The following is an 18,352-nucleotide window of genomic DNA, read 5'->3' as shown; positions in this document are numbered from 1 at the left end:
GCCTGACAGCTCTCCACAGCTTCTGGCCCCAAACACCAGACACCGGCGGCCCTTTGGCAGCGACCGCTAATACTTTCCGACAACTAGCAGCTTCCTGCAGATCCGATCTTTATTATCCTGCGAGTCTCCCTCTGTTTCTGGGCCCTGTCATTCCTTTTCGCAGAGTCGCTCCAGCGCAAGCCACACCGACCGCGGAATCAGGAACCTTTCATCAAAGAAAATCTGAGAGCAAGGATCCAAGCATCGGCGCAACTATTCGAAACACTTCTTCAAAGGAATAAGAAACGCAGACGGAACGCATATCATTGGCGAGGTTGCTGAAAGACTGGAACCTTTTTTAGAGTCGGACGCCAATTGCTTCTTGAACCTCGCCATGACTCGGGAAGCGGAGACACTACTTGGGTGTTGATCAGCGCCTGCTTGGCCCAGACACTCCTGGTGATTATCAGCTCTGTTGAGTCTCGACGGAGAGCCTAGAGGTTCTCCTCACGTTCGCTGCTTTTCTTCTGTCGATTTCCCCGTTTGTTCTCCTCCTCCTTGCCAATTCTTAGCTCCCCCCTCTCCTGACTTCCATCACAGCGGATTTCCGATCGATCAAAAAATTTCGCCGTCCTGGTCTAGCTTCCCGTCCCCCGCCTGCGGCGTGCGGCCGTTGTCGCCCATTAAACCCCCCTGGTCCGCCCCGCGAGATGAGCAGTCTCGCCGATTTCCTATCGAGAAATACTGTCGCCTCTGGTACTACAGATGCGCCGGGCAGGACGCGGAAGCTTCCTGTCCTCTCGTCTTCTGTCCCCTCCCGCACGTTGACGAGTGAACCGATGGAGGTCACTCCGCCTCCTTCGGCGGCCGCCGCTGGCGCTGCACGCCCAGTACACAGCACACCGGACGGTGATCGAACGGGCGCAAACACCACCGCAACATCCAACGGCGCTTTTGAAGCAGGAAACCCGCATCATCATGCGAGTCACGGCCAAGCTATCGGCGCCGCTGCCGCCGCCCAGCAACCAAAGGTCGTGCAGACAGCTTTCATCCACAAGCTCTACAAGTATGTTTTTTTTTGATCCTGGGTTCACTCACGCCAAGAGCTCAGCGAGTTGGGAGATTTCTTTGCTAATGGTTTCCCATTAGTATGCTGGAGGATCAGAGCATACAGCATTTGATATCATGGTCCAGCACCAACGACAGCTTCGTCATGTCTCCTACATCCGAATTCTCCAAAGTCCTTGCGTTCGTTTGCCCATTTCAAGCCTTCTATCCGAAACCGCTACTGATTGACGCTCTAGCCAATACTTCAAGCACACCAACATCTCGTCCTTCGTGAGACAGCTGAATATGTATGGTTTTCATAAAGGTACGCCCCTCTAGCTGGACGCAGCTCGTCCATTGTTGTTAAAACTTCATAAACAGTGAGCGATGTATTCCATACCGGGTCTCCCGACTCTGCACTTTGGGAGTTTAAGCACGGCAATGGGAATTTCAAACGTGGAGATCTAGTCGGACTACGAGAAATAAAGCGACGTGCATCGCGCCATGCCTTGATACATCGAGACTCCTTTCCCAGCCACAAGACTGCTGCTTCTCAACCCGGCACACCGGCGGAGCCCGTACCAGATTCCACCGAAGCACGTTTCATGAACCTTGAACATACGCTATATGAGATGCACCACCGCCTCAGTCGCGCCGAAGAGGGTAATTCAGCATTGAACTCCAGATGCCAGGCCATGGCAGAGAGCATCAGCAGGTGCTATCATGTGAGAACACACTTTGTTCCTTCCAAGATGTCGAACTTCTTCGGCTAACAATGCTTGCAGTGGACTTATTCAATATCCCGGTATTTGCAAGGGGTAGTACCGGATCGCGAAAGTCTTTTGTATCGCGACGGTATGTTCTTCTCCCATCACTTCGGAACGAACGCCCTCTTAACTTGGCCACAGTTACTAGTATGCAAGCAGAACTGGAGAAGCATCTCGACGCCGTTCGTGCCTTAGAGCATCCTCCAGATATGTTTCTATCTGTGCGACAGCCTCATACCCACATACCAAGCGTTGCAGTCGATCCAGGCCCGCCACTGTCACCTCGACAGATGCCGCAAGATGACAGCCGTCGGCCGTCTTTAATGGATACGTCTCGACCAAGCATGATCCGTCCACCGTTGCCTCCTCACTTGACGGCATCCCCGCGTCGCTTTGGCTCAATCGGCGCACCGAACACCTCGCCTAACTACAGCCGCCCTCAGGTTCCATCGATAGTCACTCCACAACTACCAGTTCCGCATCCTCTTTCCTCCGCATCATCGCCACCGGGACCTAATCTTGCGCGCCGACATACGTCGGCAGATATTCGCCAACATGGCTGGCCACCACCTGGCATATCACCGTTCCCACCGAACCAACCGCCCTCACAGGGACCAACACCTTGGTCCCCATCACCACATCGCACACCCACTTCAAGTGAACAGCAAGTTCGGGATGTACTGGCTCAGTATGAGATGGGAGCACCACGTCGCTTCCAGGATATCTCCCGACACGCAACTCCACCTCTAAACCCCGATCACCAGGGACCTACAGATAACGGCTGGGGATTTGGCAGCTCTAGGTTCCCTCGACACGAGTCCTCTTTACCTGCAACCCGCCGCTCCAGCATGGCCAGTAATGTACATTCTCTTCTCAATCCGGCCGACACCGCTGAAAGGCCCGATGAAGATCAACAGGATGATAGAAAACGCAAGCGACTTGAGTAATGCATGATCAATCCTTAACGTTTTCCCGGCATTGATCGGGAGATGAGTCAAAAGATTTTTGTTATGGTGCCTTCGCACCGATTTTGCATTCCCTGGGAAAGAAAGGAAATACACTCTAAAGCAATATTTCACATTTTCATTATTAAATATTCTGGCGCGCGGCATTCTTAATACACTTTTGGGGTTGATATCACTGTACAATCTTTAGGCGCGGATTCTTGGATATCATGGTTTTGCGCAGGAGAGCTGCATAGTATTTTCCCTTCTCTATTCTTATTTTCACCTATCAGTATCCTTACCACCATTTCATTCTCATCAGTTCTATCTAGATCTATCTTGACAAGCCTAAGGGCCTGATTGAACCAGAACAGTAGTCATCTAATGAACGCTAGCATGTGTCATTAGTTTGCCACGTCGGTTTCGACCTTCCAATGCTGATCTTCGATTAGCTTCCGCCGTCTCAACCTTGCTTTCAGGAGGCAGGCTGATGGGCTTTCGCGCGCCGTTGCCTCATAGAATGACTGGCGCATCCAGCATAATTATGCTGGCGGAGGCCGCGACTTGAAAGGACGAGAGGTACCCTGCTCTTCACAAAGGGTTGACATGATAAGTTAAAAGCAAGGCACATGATTGTTGGGTAAATATTCGCATTGGGGTATATTGCAAGACACTTTTAGGAATAACGTATCGACTCAGTCAAGATAAAGCGATCATCGCTTCGCCCGCTTCTTCGACCGCTCAGCCAGAATCTCATCGAGAAAGCTCGTAGCCTTCTTCCTCCCCTTAGTTCTTGACCGTTGCTGTGATGTGACTGTCTTGCTTTCATCGCCCTCCTCGCCAGCCTCGTCCTTCGACTCGCCGCCATTCGGATCCTCTTTCTGTCCGGCAGGCGTTGTCTCACCACCACTTCCACCCTTCCTCTTCCGCGATGCAGCCTTCTTCCCAATTGACGCTGCCCGCCCCTCATCTTCATCGTCATCATCTTCCTCCATGGCTCCATTACCCTTCTGTTGACCGGTAGACCCAGCTCCCTTCCCAGTAGTACCGTTCTCAGACCCAATACTAGCAGCCTTCTCCTTTCTAGCCCTCTCCTTCTCAGCCATGACCTTCTTATAATTCCGTCCAAGAAGCTGTCGTCTCAACGCATCGTTCGAATCAAGCTCCGTACGGTTCCAGCTCCCGTCCGCGGCTTTAGAGGGCAGTGGCGCTCCGAGACCTAGTCTGATTTTTGAGAAGAGGAAAGTCGGTCAGCTCGCTTGTCATCGATGCGCGGTCTAGAACGACATTGTCTCATCATGTCTTTCTTCCATAACACTGACTGCAACGGAAAAGATAAGACAGACAAAAGTACGATGCTAGCTTTGCTTCGCATTGCGAAACAAGAACAAGCGTAGCTAGCATGTGATAGTGAGACGAAAAAAAAAAAAAAACGAAATAAAGAACTCACGTCTCAGGCACAGCAGTAAATATCTCATCTTCCTCTCTCTGAACCTCGGCATCTGTTTTTGTATTTGTTCCGCTGGACTCTGTTGATGGTTCGGCTGGGAGCCATGATGCGACGAGGCGCTGGCTTCGCGCGAGGGCGATGTTGGCTTTGTTGAGGATGATGTCTGTTTCTGATTTGGATAGAGACATTTTCGTCATGTCTTGTCTTGCTTGCTTTTTTCTCTTTAGTTTGTGTGAATTTCAATTGCGGAGTTGGCATGAATTATTGTTCTTATCGCCGATAAATTTATTTCTTGGCGCGCGGAGCTGCGTGTCGGAGAATCGGAGGCGGTGTCAAGGCGGTGAACCACGTGACCGTAATATGGCGGCTTCCCTTATTGAAGGAGCTTCATACTGAGTTTTACGTTCAGATAGTCATTTGTTGACCTTCATTATCATCTACATCACTATTATATCGGGTCGTCATCGTATACGGCCTTGATTTCCTTTCAGCGGTTGTGCCGGACTATACAGAGGACAATGTCAACAGTCAACCTTTCAGCTGCTTACCGGTGCATTTGTTGTTAATATGGCTGTGGTAGAATCTACACTCGAATCATAGGTTGCTGGAGAGTCAGCTCTTCAAGCTAATTGACTTTGTGGCTATGCCCTGGCATTGTCATAGGATTTAGGTCTATGAGACAAGCCTACTCCTTCTTAGGCGAAGGGATATCCGTTCATTGACATGACTAGCCACTTTTCTTGCCGAGATTAGAGTCATGTTTGGCGGTAACCCAGCTGGTCTCTAATCAAAACGAGGTACTTTTGCAAAGGACAGTATTCCGTGATGAGACAACAGCTTGAGGTAATGGTACACATCAAGAGGTCTCAGATGTATTGGAGACACAGCATGATGATCGCCATTCATTGGACAGCGGATATCAAGCTAGAATAGTATCTGGTGCCTTGGAAGTGGCCATGTTCTGTAGTCCGTATCTGCAGTGAGCCGCAACTAGCAGGGTCCCATTTAAGGTTCCCGTGTGGAGCTGATGATCGTTCAAGGTGATATCACGTGTCATGATATTGGAAGGGCCCTCTGATAGATGCATATGTACAGTTCTACTTCTAACTTTATCTTCTATTTACAATAACAAACATAGGAATCGTAGGTTCTGGTGGCCATCCATAACTCATACATGTCCCTCCTGCCGATGCATCTGCTTCAACTTCTTCTCCGTCTTCATAAACTCGCGAATGCCCACGGGAATGTCAGCAAAAAGATCGTCCCCTGATCCAACCGACCAATTGGTTTCACTGCCACCGCCATCATCATCCATGCTCGTGGTATCAATCCCATCTGGCGTTTTCGGAATAGCGCCCGGGATCACATTCGGCTGTTTCAGCTGCTCGCCCTTCGCCTTCGCCTGCGCTAATACGGCAGCCCACTCCTCCATCTCATCTCGGTAATCGTCCCAGACGCAATGCACGCAGCCGCTCATGCAGCAGTTATCGGGCTCCTCGGGCCTCGGCGGAATGGGTACCCCGTTCACTGTCTTCCACGCTGAATTGGTGCCCGGGTGATAGCGCGATGACCTACCAGGGCCTGCTAGTCGCGTACCAAAGACGATGGCCATCCGCTCTTCCGGTGTTTGCGATTGCTGAGCTGAATCGGCGGGCGGCGCCTCTGGTTTCTGTTCGGGTGTGGGCGGTGACGTAGTGGCTTGACCGAGATGTGAGGATCGCGCGGAAAGTATGTCGGCGTAATAACCTGTCAGTGGATAGGCCTGACCGCTGTCTGTGCGATTGCTATCCGGTTTTGTAGGATAATTTGGTTTCGCATTATTGTTGTGTGAATGACGCCGCGGAGGTGGCGTGCGGCGAGATCGTCTAATATTCTGTGCGAGTGAAGTTCTAACGCTTGAGATAGACGACGCTGTAAATGACTTCGAAAGCGAATGTCGTATGGCGACCAGTGCCTGGCCTTCCATGGTGTATGCAGAGCAAGAGTTTCGTTCAGGAACGCAGAGAGAAAAGGATATCGTCATCGCGGAATCTTAGACTTTGGCGGGTTAACTCCGAGTGCCGGCAGTTAGCATGCAAACACTGCAAACACACGGGGCTCCGGATGCCCGTGCACGTGATCTGTATGTTTTGGCTCTACAATCGCGCCGACATGGGTTTGGATTAGACTCGATAGATCAATTAGAAATTACGTCGCAGCTATATATACGATGAACAGCATACTCTATACTTAGTCTATTACAAGATCACAGTTTTCTCTGGGGCGATACATCAGCAATGGTTGTGTAACACAGACCGCAAGCAATCACCACACCAACACAACAGCATAGCAACCGCCATCCACAACCCACGCATCGCAAATGGAACCCCCTCCTCGACGAAATGCGTCACAACGGCGCTCTCCTTCGAGACCCTCCTTTCAAGCACCTACAAAAGCGAGTCTAGCGCGTTCACACCCCGAAATCCTGGAGCGCGCGTTGAGTAGATCCCCCTCGAGAGATGCGCGCAGGGCGAGCCAGGATGAAAAACAGAAAGACGCCGAAGCGAGGGCATTTGGGCTGCGGGACAGAAAAGCTCTCAGACCGTCAATCACTTTGACAGCTAGTCCATCGAACTCTCTCAATCGTGGCTCACAATCACCCTTTAACAGACGGCGTTCGAGCGGACTCGCCGCATTTGCCGCACCACCACGACGCGTATCAAAGCGAATCAGCGCCTCGGATCTCATTTTCCAATCCCCGAGCACATCCAAAGAGACAAGAGTGGAGGCAAGCTTGGAAAACACACCAGAAGGTCAATTAGCATCTGAGCTGGGCAGCGCAACTGGCGCCGACATGGGTGGGGATATGGACGGCCCTTCCTTGCATGACGGCGACGTTTTCGACGAACCCGATTTACCCCCTACGCCGACGCAATTAGGCCTGGAGCCGCCTCCTGGACGACCAAGAGGGTTGCTGAGCAGCAGTCCTACTGCGCAACATGCTACATGGGGGAAGCGACGAGCTGCGGGGGATTTGGAGAATAATCCCTCTAAACTCAGGACGGTTGATTATGGTACTAAGGCGGGAGATCTTACGGAGCATGTTGCGACCATGAACGATCCCCCTTTCCCCGAGTCTGTCGTCAAGAAGAGGAAGCTCAGGCGGGAATTGTCGGCTGATTTGGCATCTCTCAAGCGGGATATCGCCCGACTGGAAGGATTCGGCGAGAGGCTTGAACAAGATGGGGAGGACATCGAACCGCACTTGAATGATATAAGGTGAGTGTACCAGAGCTTTGATTCCACGAAGCGCGCTAATAAGAAAGCTCTCTACTACTTTCTACGCATCCGTTGCACGCCAACACAAAGACATCATCAAAAGACCTTACGATATCAACCCTCATATCAACATTACTACCATTCTCGACAAAGCGACCACCAAAACCACGTCGGCCAGAGCCCGAATTAAATCCATTCGCACTCGACCAGCAGGCGCAGGCGGGCTCGTATCTGTCTGCGCTCGCCCCGTTGAATATCATTGAATCTTCGAACACAATATCCACATCAAAGCCAGGGCAACTGATAGAAAAACATCAGATCGCCCTGGCCGCACCACGTCCATTTCCACTTGACCTCTACAAGATATCCGTCTCCTACGAAACAAACCCAGAGACACAATCTTTAGTCTCTTTATCGGCAAAAACCGACAAAAGAGCCCCAGATTACTTGCAGCGGTGGCTAAACAAGCGAACAGAAAACCCGCTCCTGAAACTCGACGTCTCAGGCCTTTGCTGGGGCATCAACCGCTACTGGGAAGCTCTAGTATCCCGTGCTCAAATATGGGCACAATTAGAGGACCAACACTCCGCCTTACTTCCTGGCAGCGACAAAAGGATATCCGCTACCAAATCCAAGAACAACACCAAGACCCTCACAACCGACATCCGACAACTACTCCCACATCTTCACCGCCCGTCCATGCTCTTCGAATCAACAGAGAAATCCTTGGAAATCATCCTATCATGCGAGCTGACCCTCGACGAATGGACCGGCGAGGCAGAACTTACACCTACGATATGCGTTTCACCGTCTGGATTTGACAGCGGCTCAACGGAGAAAGTAGAGGCTGAGTCGAAGCAACTATTTCAGTCCATTTTGAGTGAGAAGACGAAGGCTCCAGCTGGGACTGGGGCGGGGGTTGGGGCCGCGGGCGGCTCCGATGCTCTGGCTATTGTTAAGGCTACGGGGTGTGTATTGGATGCGTTATTTGGGAGTAATGGGCGGAATTAAGGACATGATGTGAGCCTTTAGTTGATTACATGAGACCACGGCCTTGACGATGTATTTTGGCTTTGTTGGAGTAGAATGCATAGTTGCATACATCATAATAGCAAACCTTCAATTGACCAGCGGTGACAACTGTATACCCAATTACCATGCCAGAATTTGACAGGGTTCGTAGCTATGATTTTACGTGCGTCAGAAGTGTCCCAGAGGACCAAAGAGTTAAATATTCAGGCATTCGCATTTCATTCGGGGGTAATTCAGAAGCACCATTTTTTATTCCAGGTCAAGGACAAATGAGGCAGAAAGAGGAAAGAGGTAAGATAGGATGATAGAGGTAGAGGAAAATCGGGGACGCCAGCCAATCCCAAGCCATGCCACAGTACACTTAAGAGTAGATATGGGTAGAGGTAGGATATAAATCCCCACCAATATGAAGAAAATCGACGACCGGATTCATCATTAGCTGAGAATTTTTGTTGAGCGCATAATCGTTTAGGTACAGGGAATCTATTTCTTAGCGGCAGACTCCTCCTCAGCCTTGACACGAGCACGCTTCTCGCGGGCACCCTGGTAGCGGGCCTCGCTGCGGGCGTCCCGCAGTCTGCGGTAAGCAGCCTCCTCACCCTTGGGGAGGTCGTCGCGCTTGACCTCAGTGACGGCCTCCTCGGCGGTGGTGTTCTTAATGGGGAGGATGGCGCCGAGCTTGGTGGCGTAGCCCTCGGTCTTGCCCTCAGCAGCGAAGGCGGCCTTGGCGGCGTTGACCTCGTCAGCGGAGGAGTCGAGCTTCTTGAATTGACCGCTCTTGCGGGGGAAGAGGATCAGGCGGGCCTTGTAGTCCTGGAGACGGGCGACATTGGCGACGAGGGACTCCTTGGAGTAGTTGTTGCGGCGGTGGTCAACGGCGATACCGATGGTGCGGGCGAGCTTCTTGGGGATACCGGCTTCCTGTTGTTTGATGAAAATCACGAATGAGCCTCCAATTCAATCCATAGAGCAGAATTTGCTGGTTCTTTCTAGCGGCAGAGATCCTTATTTACCTTGAGCTCAGCAAGGGTGAAACCACGACCGGCACGGACACGGCGGTTGTACTTGACGGTAGGGCAGCGAACAACGGGACGCAGCTTGTCGACAGGGCGAGGGGCGACAGCAGCGGCCTTCGCGAGACGGGCTTCACGACGGCTGTGCTTGCGACCGGCCTATATCCAAGAGAAAAACCCTGTCAGTCCATCGATCCTCACGAATAACCGGCGAAAAATTCGTCTCGACAAAGTCCATCGCAAATGTCGCTTATTCAATCCGAAAATTTTCACCCAAAATAGAATTCGATAATATCGTACCTGCTCGAAGTGCACGCGGACACGACGCTGCCAGTCCTTGTGGAAGTCTATAACACAACCCCATCAGTAACCCATTCCACAATTCACAAAAGATTCCATCGCCAATCGTAATTCCTAATCGCATTCGTTCGAAAGAAAAGAAGGTGTCCGGTATTCTCGCTCGTCGAGGTGCCACTCACGGTGCTTCTGAATCTGGTTGTTGTGCTTGATCGCCTAAACCACGCAAAGAAAATCTCGTTAGCCCAAGTTCCCCCAAGCATCAGATAAAATAGAGCAATTTCCGTTTCTCATTTTATTCCAATAATTCAATCTCGAAGCAGCAGGGTATCGACAGGGTACGCACCATTGTGTCGGACGGGGATCAACCGGAGCTTGTCGTGGTCGTCGTGGGATGCTGGTCGTATCTCGAACTCCTCAATCTCAATATTAGCGACTTTTTTCGGGTTGTGGCCACTGCGGGAGCCGCTCACCGCCCTTCGCTTAGCGAGCCCTACCCTTTCCCGATCCGGAACCTTTTCTATAACTGTCAACAATCAAGGTCATTCTACGATTTCCAGAGATGCAAATGATTCAGGAAAAGAATAAGGCGGTCTTCAACAAATCATTATTGACTACAGTCTCTGTTCTCATAGTCCTGGTCTTTTGCAATAGTCGACTGATCTTGCCTTGAGAAGCGATCTGTCGATGGTCACATGACTCGATTCATTAGTCATCTTACAGTTAAGAAAGCAAAAGGCCGAGACGAACTCAGCCATGGGAACATCTACTAGTACTACGCACCTACATTAGGGAAATTGAGCATGGAGATAAATCGTGTTACAATTTCTAGCTAAGTACTACTTGATCAATAAGCGCAGCAAATCTGCGCGAAACCCAAATAACCAGAGATCCCGGAAAACAACATCACCGTCTCGCCATGCATCAACACATGTCATCATTCGTTAAGTAAATGCTTGCAAAAGCCATTCAAGAACTCGAAGAGAGTGAACCGTAATCGAGTCAGAAACATAGAAAGAAGAACGCTCATGAGGACAATTTAGAATCAAAGCACGAAGCAGCAGGCAAATGTAGTAACAACAATAGTGCGAATAGTATCAGTGCATAAAATGAGTATATCTCGTCTCATGCATGTCACGATGCCTCAGTGAATGCCGAGACCCACTTGGTCCTCCGCTTTCGATTTCTTCGAGCTCCCACCTTCGAAACTTGCTTTGCGTTTGAGGTTACTCGTAGGCCGATCGACACCAGCTTTTCTCACTTGACCAAACAACTTGGTCTGAAGTAGAGTGCTGGTTCTTGGTGCTGGGTGTGCTACACTCCGCATGTCTTGTTGGATGACTAGAGGGTTGCGACGAAGCATGCTGGTTGCAAGATTTCCAGCCTGAGAGGCAGGAACATCTTCTTCCGTCTCAGCTTCCTCAATATCAGAGGCGGAGATAGTGCTATCCCTATCACGGTTCCCATCGCTAGAGTCTCGACCAGGGGTGACATAATGGCTTTGTTGGTGGAGCTTCCGCGCCTGGGATGGGGTAATGGGAAGTGACGACAAAGAGTGACTACCTCGCACATGTCCATTGGAATGTTGCCTGTGCGATCTTTGCCGGTGGGGAGTGGATGTCACACTGGAAGATTCCCTGTTGAGGACGCGATCTGCCGCAAGGAGAGCAGCAAACGGATTGTTGCTGTCATCCCTATGCATGTGGTCACTGCTGTCCACAAAGTGAGGCATCGATCTCCGATGAGGCGTTTGCATCTCAGCTTGAGGGCTCGGAGACATTGGGCCGTGTTCAATCATGCGAGAGAAATGCTGGCGATTCTCTCTGATGCGCTTCTTCAACAACTCGTTTTCTTCTCTCACCAAATCTGACTGGTCTTTCTCTTGCTCGATGATCTTCTTAGCCCGTCGGAGCCTTCTTTCAAGGGTGGCATTGGCTCTCTCAAGCTCTTGATTTCGGTTCACAGCTAACTCGAGCTCGATGTTAGAGGTCTGAGGAACAGGCTCCGTGTCAGGTTGAACGTGACGACTTCGGTACTCAGTGCTTTGGAGTATCTCCGCCTCTCTTCTAGCAAGTTTATGCTCGACCTCGGCGCGCTTGATGGCTACATTACTTCTGAAGGATAAGAGACCGTATTGCAGCTTGAAATGGAGTGCAGATACACGAGCCTCCCGAGCGACGCCGAGGAGCTCTTTGGCAATGGCGCGAAGTTTCCCATCGTCAGCGGTATCAATATCATGGGCAGTTGGAAGATTCTCGGACGCCCCATATGCATCACAGAGTGTCTCCTGAATGTCCGGTGAGGGAGCCAGGAATGAGCTCGAACGAGACCTCGACCTCGACCGTCGCAGTGGAGCTCCAGGGATTTGTGTTGAAGGAGGGGATGTCATGTCTGATGAAGGCAAGGATGGGGGTGAAATGAACTTGAGATTGTCGGAATGCGGGGAGCGGCTTCCAGGCCGTTCGCTCAACTCAGGCGATGCGGATAAAGTTGCGCGCTGAACTGGTGTGACAGGGCGGGAGAATTCCAAAGCGGGAGCAAGGGAGCCTTGCGATAGCTGAGGCTCAGAGGTCTGCGACATGGCCGCGTTGTAGAAGTTGGCTGGAAGTATGAGTTGTTCGTGTGGAGACGGTATTGCAGCGGCTGCGCAATGGTCAGTCAACAATGCGTTGCCCAGACACCTGTCAGAAGGCGGTCGCAACGTACCACGTCTATTCAAAGAACGTAAATATGGAAATAGAGTTGAGGGCACCCTCCGTTGACGCAGTTGTCAAGGGTTTGAACGAGACCAAGGTAGGTACCACAATCCAGAGGTCGGGCTTGGCCAGTGTCGAGTCCGGAGTGCGATAAGATCGAGGTAAATGCGCAGCGTTTCGCGACTTGCGACCTGACCCAATTGCTTATCGATTAAGCAGGGCGGTATGAACATTTAATGAAGTCGGAGGAGTAAGTTATAGAATTGAGCTTTCGGACAGAGTCGGAGCCGCAGTCAGCAGGAATCGTGGGGTAAGGGCGGAAATATCCAGCGGAATATGAAGAGCAAGGGGTGGAACGAAGAGAGAATGGCACGAGATAGATAGCAATGATGTGAGGAGCAAGGAGGACAGACGACGGAGGGGAGGGAGGGCTTGATGCCTTAAGATAGAGCGGGCGGCGGGAGTTTCGCATTCGGCGGGAGGCTGGGGGAACGGGCCAATCACGGCGGTACCTGAGCCCAGCCGCGCGCCAAAATGGAACTAGGCCGGATACGGAGCTGGCGGGCTTGCTGAAGGCATAAACACTAACCAAGCTGCCCCGTAACTCAGGCAACGAACTATGCTAGCTGATGCACTGATCGCAGACAGTCCTCTTAGTCTTGATACTGCAGATGTCAGCCAGATTAGCTACGGAGTGTATCGATGCTAAGCTCGGAGAGATGTTGAATCACATTCGAAACGCACTTTTATAGCTGACTGCTTATACATTATGCATTGTATCCATAATTTCACCTTGTGCAAATCTGGGTAAATAGTCTCTCTACTCTTAACAAAGCTGAGAACTATGTAGTTGTTATGATGGCCCGCTGAAGTAGTTCTTGACCAAAGAACCCCACGAAGTCCTGTACGACACTGGTTAGTCTCCTGTTTACTTTGCCAGTTCCTGGATGGTGGGGTGTGGTTAGTCAGCCTAAGATAAACATCGGAGTGACGATCTATCACACGCATCTAACTACTTTTGTCCATCTTCTTTGAATTTCGAATGCGCCCCTGGAGGTCGAGGAATTCCTTCTTGCTCACCCTGTAACCTGTCTTGCTCTATTGCATCATACGTAGAGTCTCGACCAGCATTCCCACACACTTCCCCTCGAACCACCCTTCCAGCGTGGAAAGCATCATGGGCATGAGCTGTCAATTCTAACTTTCTTAGAACTCCCCTGACAGCTTTGCACCTCTTTCCAATCCGATACACTAGTGACCCCCGGAATTCGACGCGACCATGGATCAGCAACCTAAAACACCATCTCGTCCCAGCGGAATTCCTCGCCTAGCTTCCAGAATTCCCCTGCCGACGTCAACCAAAATTTCCGCTTCACTTAAACCTTCCCCATCCCGTGACCGACTGCGCGCCGACCCTGGGTTGAAGGTTGCTAGGCTTCGGCGACCGTCCGAGGAACCAGAGTTTAAGAAACCGCTTCCGAAAATCGCACAGCCGAACAAGATTCAAAATGGATATCAGCAAAAGCGAGTTGTTTCGATGGCCGGGACGAGTGATGGAGGCTCGGAAAATGAAAGGTTGCTCGACATGGACACCGGCTTCGACACGGATTCGTTATCGCAGGACGCAGAAGCTCGAGGGCGCATACGACCTTCTCTATCAGAAAGAACCATAGAGACACTTTCCCAAATACCGCCGTCGCCTGCATCTTCGAGGAAGCCCTCGAGCATCTATCCCACCAGTCCCATTCGGTCCCCGTCTCGCCCACCATCTTCTATGACCAGCTACTCTAGGTCACCCTCCAGGTCCTCGACTTCCCGCCAGATAAGTGGCAACGACTTTCTTTCTGGCCCTCCGACCAGTATACGACTACCGTCGCGGCCTCGCCCGCCACTATCTGCCAATGGCGCCGCTAGTGACTATGCCACTGAGGCTTCTGCAGATAGCCCACCTAAACTGGCGAAGCCTATGGTAAGACGCAGTATCTTTGGCATTCCATCAACACAAGCCGCGCCAGAACCTCGCACAGCATTAGGTAGGGTGCCAACAAAGCCCGCTGAGACGGACACTGAGTATGCGCAACCAAGCCTCCAAGTGAAGAAAACCCGCAAAATTCAACCAAAGGCTTCGAATTCACGCCTCGGCATGGCGGCTTCAAAGCCACTCGCAGTCAAACCTGGCTCACCAGAGGATGCTTCAGAGCCCCAACCGGAGCCTGAGGCAAAAAAAGCGTCGAAATCTTCTAGCGCGTTACGGGAGAGCATCGCAAGGGCCAAAGCAGCACGAAAAGCAGCGGCGCAAAAGGCACCACAGGCTTCGCCTCTTGACTCGTGGGCAGATGCTGAGGTTCGAGATCCTTTCAACCAGCAACCCAAAAATCCGAACCATGGCCTACTTCGGAAGAGACTGGACGCTGGTCGGACTTCAGGCCATCTCAATCTTGCTGCCATGTCACTGTCCACTTTCCCTGAGGAAGTCTTGAAGATGTATGATTTTGACCCCAACGCAACTACGGATTGGTACGAGAGCGTGGATTTGGTCAAGTTCATTGCTGCAGACAACGACTTCACCGAACTCCCAGACGCTGCCTTCCCAGACATCGACTCGGATCAGATGGGGTTGGAAGAAGAAGAAAAGGGGAATCAGTTTGGAGGCCTCGAATTTCTGGATTTGCATGGCAATCTTCTCCAGACCCTACCATTAGGTTTTCGACGACTGCAACGCGTTCACACTTTAAACCTTTCTAACAACAAATTACATATGGATAATATACAAGTGGTCCTGGAAATGACGGCGCTCCGAGACCTGAAGCTTGCGAAGAACAATCTGGAAGGCTCGTTCCTCCAAGATATCGGCCGGCTTAGTAGTCTTGAGGTCCTAGATCTCCATGAGAACTCCCTCACTTCACTTCCCGACGCACTAGCAGACTTGAAGTCTCTTCGAGTTCTGAATGTCGGTCATAATCAGCTGACTTCCCTGCACTTCGACATACTGTGCAAGCTGCCACTAAAAGAGGTCATTGCGCCAAGGAACAAACTGCAAGGTGCTCTGATACCGGCCTCTGTACAAAAGCTAGAGGCCTTGCAAAACTTAGACGTGGTTGGCAATGCGCTTCAGAAGCTTTCTGAAAATGAAACTTTGGAGCTGCCCAGTTTGCAGACTCTGGCGATTAGTATGAATCGTATCAAAAGCTTGCCTGACGTCTCCTCATGGCAGACTCTCCTGACGCTGTCCGCGGAAGACAACAGCATATTGGAGCTGCCTTTAGGCTTTACCGACCTCAAAAATGTGAAAAATGTCGATCTGACGGGCAACGATATCACCAAGTTAGACGAAAGGATTGGGTTTATGGACAACCTATTCACCTTCCGGATAGCCAACAACCCGCTTCGCGAGCGCAAGTTCCTCAACATGACAGTAGAGGATATGAAGCGCGATTTGAGAAGCAGATGTGAGCCTGAGTCTCAGGAGACAGACGACGAGGAAGGCTCCGTCGCTACACAGTTCACACTTGCTCCGGAATCACCGGCTCAGTCTTCTGGTTGGCAGCTCAAGCCTGGGGGTGTCCTAGACAAATCGTATACTGAGTTGCAAGAATTGCCGGTCACAAAACTGGAGAACATCAATTCAAGCGACGTCAAATATCTTTACTTGCAACACAACGAGTTGCAATCTTTCCCTGTTACAGCACTCGACATGCTCGCCGCCAATCTCACGGACCTTGATCTCTCGCATAATCCTCTCGATGGCTCTTCCCTTCTTTCTTCACCTTTAGAGCTCCCGAGTCTTCAAACACTTAACGTCAGTGTCACGGGACTTACCACTCTGGAGTCCCTCATGGCTAATTTGAAGGCACCGTCGCTTACTTTCCTTGACGTGTCGTCAAACGGCCTCTCAGGAACCCTACCCTGCATCCGGCAAGCGTTCCCGAAATTGACTACTTTCCTTGCCGCAGAGAACCAGTTCGACAGTTTGGAATTCGAAGCTGCGCAAGGGCTGCAAGTGCTCGATGTAGGAAACAACAACATCGGCTCCCTTCCACCGAAGCTTGGCTTATTGCGGGGTGAAGGCAACAGTGCCAATTGGGGTGGCGGCTCAGCTCTAAGGAGGTTTGAAGTCGCTGGTAATAGTTTCCGGGTCCCTCGATGGCAGGTCGTCGCCAAAGGAACTGATTCGGTACTCGAATGGTTGAAGGATCGCATACCGGAAGACGAACTGCATGAATACGAATCAGGCGATGAGGATGACTGAGCGGGTGCATCTAAGTACGGACTATAGCTGGTAATCGACTTTGGACAGGCCGCCTGCCAAAATTGTATATAATATTTCACTTCTAGGTTTATGTTTTAGTCTATCATCCCGGGGTATCAATTTCCGGCCATTATTCTTGAATATACTTATTGGGATATTTCATCAGATATCATTGCTCGAGTATGTTCTAGCCTGACTTGGAGCCAGGCCCGTCCGTGGATTTGCTGACTTGCTCAACGACCTCGATCCACGTTTTTGACCAGGTCGTAAACTTATCCCCCGCGTCTTTCTGCGCGTTGAACTCTGACTTGGATCCCCACGGCATTGTGACCAACTCGATGGCCTTTGAGGCGCAGCTTTTAGCCTTCTTCAGCTCACTCGTATACTTCTCCACGTCATCCTCGTATAGCGCACCAGCCACCTCATCAATGTGGTTCGGAATCTGCTGCAAGTTCTTCAGCAACGATTCCAATGTCCCAACAGTAGACGGCTCCAACGAAGCAGGGCCCTTCTTCAATCGATTCGAGATAAGGGCCGGATAAATCTGCGCAACAGGCTTCAAAATCCTCAATGCGTCCTTTTTGCGCGCTTGTTGTGCAGCAGTGTCTTCGTCGTCATCGTCATCACCGTCCTCATCTTCGTCATCCACAGCTCTCCCAGTACCCCCGTCCTCCCCAAGTAGATCGTCAAAGAAGTCATCATCGTCCTCCGGATCCCACTGCTCAATTTCTTCCACTGCATCCCTCACGAGATCCCTATACTCCTCGGCGCGCCGAACAACAAACCCAATAACACCCTTAGCCGCAATATCAACAAGCACATCGCAAGCATCCCATACGCGCCCCACGGCAACAGTAACGGTATCCTTCTCTGACTTGTCAAGGCTCTTCCTATCGGCCTTTTCCTCCGCAACGACTTGGACTTCTCTGATAAGTAATGCGGTTTCCTTCAGTGCTGTGCTAGCCAGAATTCGAATATCGGACTGGAACGCCTTTGTGTGTGATGAAGGTGTTATAAGGAGTGACGCTGTTACTAGAGAGGGAAGGACGAATTCGTTCAGTGTAGAGAGGATAGCTGTTACGGCGGATGGCGTAAACGGCGAGGTTATAGTTAGGAGAGAGAGTTTCGTAACGTGTGACTTGAGCGCCGCGGCGGCCGCAGAGAGCAGACGGAGGGGGTCATCGGTTTTGTCGTCTGCGGGGTTGGAATTTGTTGGGTGGGAGGAGAGGGTCGACTGGAACTGTTCGACGAGGGAGAGTGTCGTCTTTAAAACGACGTCGAGTTTTTTTGACATGGTGAATAGTGGTTCGGCCTACCTGGCGCAGAGGCGAAACGGTGGTGACTGGTGAGATTGAGCCTCTGAGGTGGTGTTGGGGAACTTGGAACTTTTGAAGGCCGCGGAGGAGAATTTTATTTGAGCCTCTGCACCTGACTGCGGGGCTGCCGATCAGGGCTTGTCGCCACGCTCAGGAACAGGCCTTGAGAACTCTATAGTATACATGCAATACGAGCATAAAAACAGTTTATTTTGCCGTCAATCACCTTGATGCTTATCCAGGTTATGACTGCAAAGCCTTTGCTTCGGCAATAATCGTGAGGTGGTCGGGACCGGGAGCGATA

At 51.1% G+C, this 18,352-nt stretch overlaps 8 protein-coding genes across 8 annotated transcripts; 3 read left to right on the top strand and 5 right to left on the bottom strand.

Moving 5' to 3' along the window:
* The first annotated feature begins 485 nt into the window (after positions 1-485).
* BDV14DRAFT_57980 (HSF-type DNA-binding-domain-containing protein) lies at positions 486-3,096 on the top strand. The gene is made up of 6 exons (XM_073777083.1): positions 486-1,045; positions 1,129-1,227; positions 1,284-1,351; positions 1,408-1,751; positions 1,812-1,881; positions 1,935-3,096. Exons 1-6 carry the CDS (start codon positions 690-692, stop codon positions 2,738-2,740), a joined length of 1,743 nt encoding a protein of 580 aa, XP_073628337.1. The 5' UTR covers positions 486-689; the 3' UTR covers positions 2,741-3,096.
* A 1-nt stretch (position 3,097) lies between these two features.
* BDV14DRAFT_57984 (DUF3245 domain-containing protein) lies at positions 3,098-4,454 on the bottom strand. Its single transcript, XM_073777084.1, has 2 exons — positions 4,188-4,454; positions 3,098-3,961 (listed from the first exon to the last, which is right to left on the bottom strand). Exons 1-2 carry the CDS (start codon positions 4,382-4,384, stop codon positions 3,451-3,453), a joined length of 708 nt encoding a protein of 235 aa, XP_073628336.1. The 5' UTR covers positions 4,385-4,454; the 3' UTR covers positions 3,098-3,450.
* Positions 4,455-5,034: 580 nt separating this feature from the next.
* BDV14DRAFT_173119 (oxidoreductase-like domain-containing protein) lies at positions 5,035-6,187 on the bottom strand. Its single transcript, XM_073768691.1, has one exon. The coding sequence runs from the start codon at positions 6,151-6,153 to the stop codon at positions 5,356-5,358; it is 798 nt and encodes a 265-aa protein (XP_073628335.1). The 5' UTR covers positions 6,154-6,187; the 3' UTR covers positions 5,035-5,355.
* A 174-nt stretch (positions 6,188-6,361) lies between these two features.
* BDV14DRAFT_173118 (uncharacterized protein) lies at positions 6,362-8,515 on the top strand. The gene is made up of 2 exons (XM_073768690.1): positions 6,362-7,445; positions 7,493-8,515. Exons 1-2 carry the CDS (start codon positions 6,547-6,549, stop codon positions 8,454-8,456), a joined length of 1,863 nt encoding a protein of 620 aa, XP_073628334.1. The 5' UTR covers positions 6,362-6,546; the 3' UTR covers positions 8,457-8,515.
* A 162-nt stretch (positions 8,516-8,677) lies between these two features.
* Positions 8,678-10,315, bottom strand: BDV14DRAFT_173113 (60S ribosomal protein eL13). Its single transcript, XM_073768689.1, has 5 exons — positions 10,134-10,315; positions 9,970-10,003; positions 9,791-9,837; positions 9,491-9,649; positions 8,678-9,398 (listed from the first exon to the last, which is right to left on the bottom strand). The coding sequence occupies exons 1-5, from the start codon at positions 10,134-10,136 to the stop codon at positions 8,961-8,963; spliced, it is 681 nt and encodes a 226-aa protein (XP_073628333.1). The 5' UTR covers positions 10,137-10,315; the 3' UTR covers positions 8,678-8,960.
* A 270-nt stretch (positions 10,316-10,585) lies between these two features.
* On the bottom strand, positions 10,586-12,903 carry BDV14DRAFT_173109 (uncharacterized protein). Its single transcript, XM_073768688.1, has one exon. The coding sequence runs from the start codon at positions 12,366-12,368 to the stop codon at positions 10,932-10,934; it is 1,437 nt and encodes a 478-aa protein (XP_073628332.1). The 5' UTR covers positions 12,369-12,903; the 3' UTR covers positions 10,586-10,931.
* Positions 12,904-13,507: 604 nt separating this feature from the next.
* BDV14DRAFT_57924 (uncharacterized protein) lies at positions 13,508-16,826 on the top strand. The gene has a single exon (XM_073777081.1). It carries the CDS (start codon positions 13,763-13,765, stop codon positions 16,730-16,732), a length of 2,970 nt encoding a protein of 989 aa, XP_073628331.1. The 5' UTR covers positions 13,508-13,762; the 3' UTR covers positions 16,733-16,826.
* BDV14DRAFT_173106 (uncharacterized protein) lies at positions 16,811-18,105 on the bottom strand. The gene has a single exon (XM_073768687.1). It carries the CDS (start codon positions 18,024-18,026, stop codon positions 16,920-16,922), a length of 1,107 nt encoding a protein of 368 aa, XP_073628330.1. The 5' UTR covers positions 18,027-18,105; the 3' UTR covers positions 16,811-16,919.
* Between the last annotated feature and the right edge of the window lie 247 nt (positions 18,106-18,352).

Source organism: Aspergillus stella-maris (genome assembly GCF_047715825.1).
Source record: "Aspergillus stella-maris strain CBS 113639 unplaced genomic scaffold BDV14scaffold_26, whole genome shotgun sequence".
Taxonomy (NCBI): Eukaryota; Fungi; Ascomycota; class Eurotiomycetes; order Eurotiales; family Aspergillaceae; genus Aspergillus; species Aspergillus stella-maris.
This window is presented reverse-complemented; position numbering and strand designations above follow the sequence as displayed.

What these genes read in the sequence shown, in the direction of transcription:
- BDV14DRAFT_57980 (XM_073777083.1), top strand. Translation starts at nt 690, where the DNA reads ATGAGCAGTCTCGCCGATTTCCTATCGAGAAATACTGTCGCCTCTGGT. An exon ending in TTCATCCACAAGCTCTACAA is followed by an intron (nt 1,046 to 1,128) that starts GTATGTTTTTTT and finishes GTTTCCCATTAG; the next exon opens with TATGCTGGAGGATCAGAGCA. An exon ending in GCATCAGCAGGTGCTATCAT is followed by an intron (nt 1,752 to 1,811) that starts GTGAGAACACAC and finishes CAATGCTTGCAG; the next exon opens with TGGACTTATTCAATATCCCG.
- BDV14DRAFT_57984 (XM_073777084.1), bottom strand. Translation starts at nt 4,384, where the DNA reads ATGACGAAAATGTCTCTATCCAAATCAGAAACAGACATCATCCTCAAC. An exon ending in TTTACTGCTGTGCCTGAGAC is followed by an intron (nt 3,962 to 4,187) that starts GTGAGTTCTTTA and finishes CTCAAAAATCAG; the next exon opens with ACTAGGTCTCGGAGCGCCAC.
- BDV14DRAFT_173119 (XM_073768691.1), bottom strand. Translation starts at nt 6,153, where the DNA reads ATGGAAGGCCAGGCACTGGTCGCCATACGACATTCGCTTTCGAAGTCA.
- BDV14DRAFT_173118 (XM_073768690.1), top strand. Translation starts at nt 6,547, where the DNA reads ATGGAACCCCCTCCTCGACGAAATGCGTCACAACGGCGCTCTCCTTCG. An exon ending in CCGCACTTGAATGATATAAG is followed by an intron (nt 7,446 to 7,492) that starts GTGAGTGTACCA and finishes CTAATAAGAAAG; the next exon opens with CTCTCTACTACTTTCTACGC.
- BDV14DRAFT_173113 (XM_073768689.1), bottom strand. An exon ending in CAACCAGATTCAGAAGCACC is followed by an intron (nt 9,838 to 9,969) that starts GTGAGTGGCACC and finishes GTTGTGTTATAG; the next exon opens with ACTTCCACAAGGACTGGCAG. An exon ending in TCACCCTTGCTGAGCTCAAG is followed by an intron (nt 9,399 to 9,490) that starts GTAAATAAGGAT and finishes ATCAAACAACAG; the next exon opens with GAAGCCGGTATCCCCAAGAA.
- BDV14DRAFT_173109 (XM_073768688.1), bottom strand. Translation starts at nt 12,368, where the DNA reads ATGTCGCAGACCTCTGAGCCTCAGCTATCGCAAGGCTCCCTTGCTCCC.
- BDV14DRAFT_57924 (XM_073777081.1), top strand. Translation starts at nt 13,763, where the DNA reads ATGGATCAGCAACCTAAAACACCATCTCGTCCCAGCGGAATTCCTCGC.
- BDV14DRAFT_173106 (XM_073768687.1), bottom strand. Translation starts at nt 18,026, where the DNA reads ATGTCAAAAAAACTCGACGTCGTTTTAAAGACGACACTCTCCCTCGTC.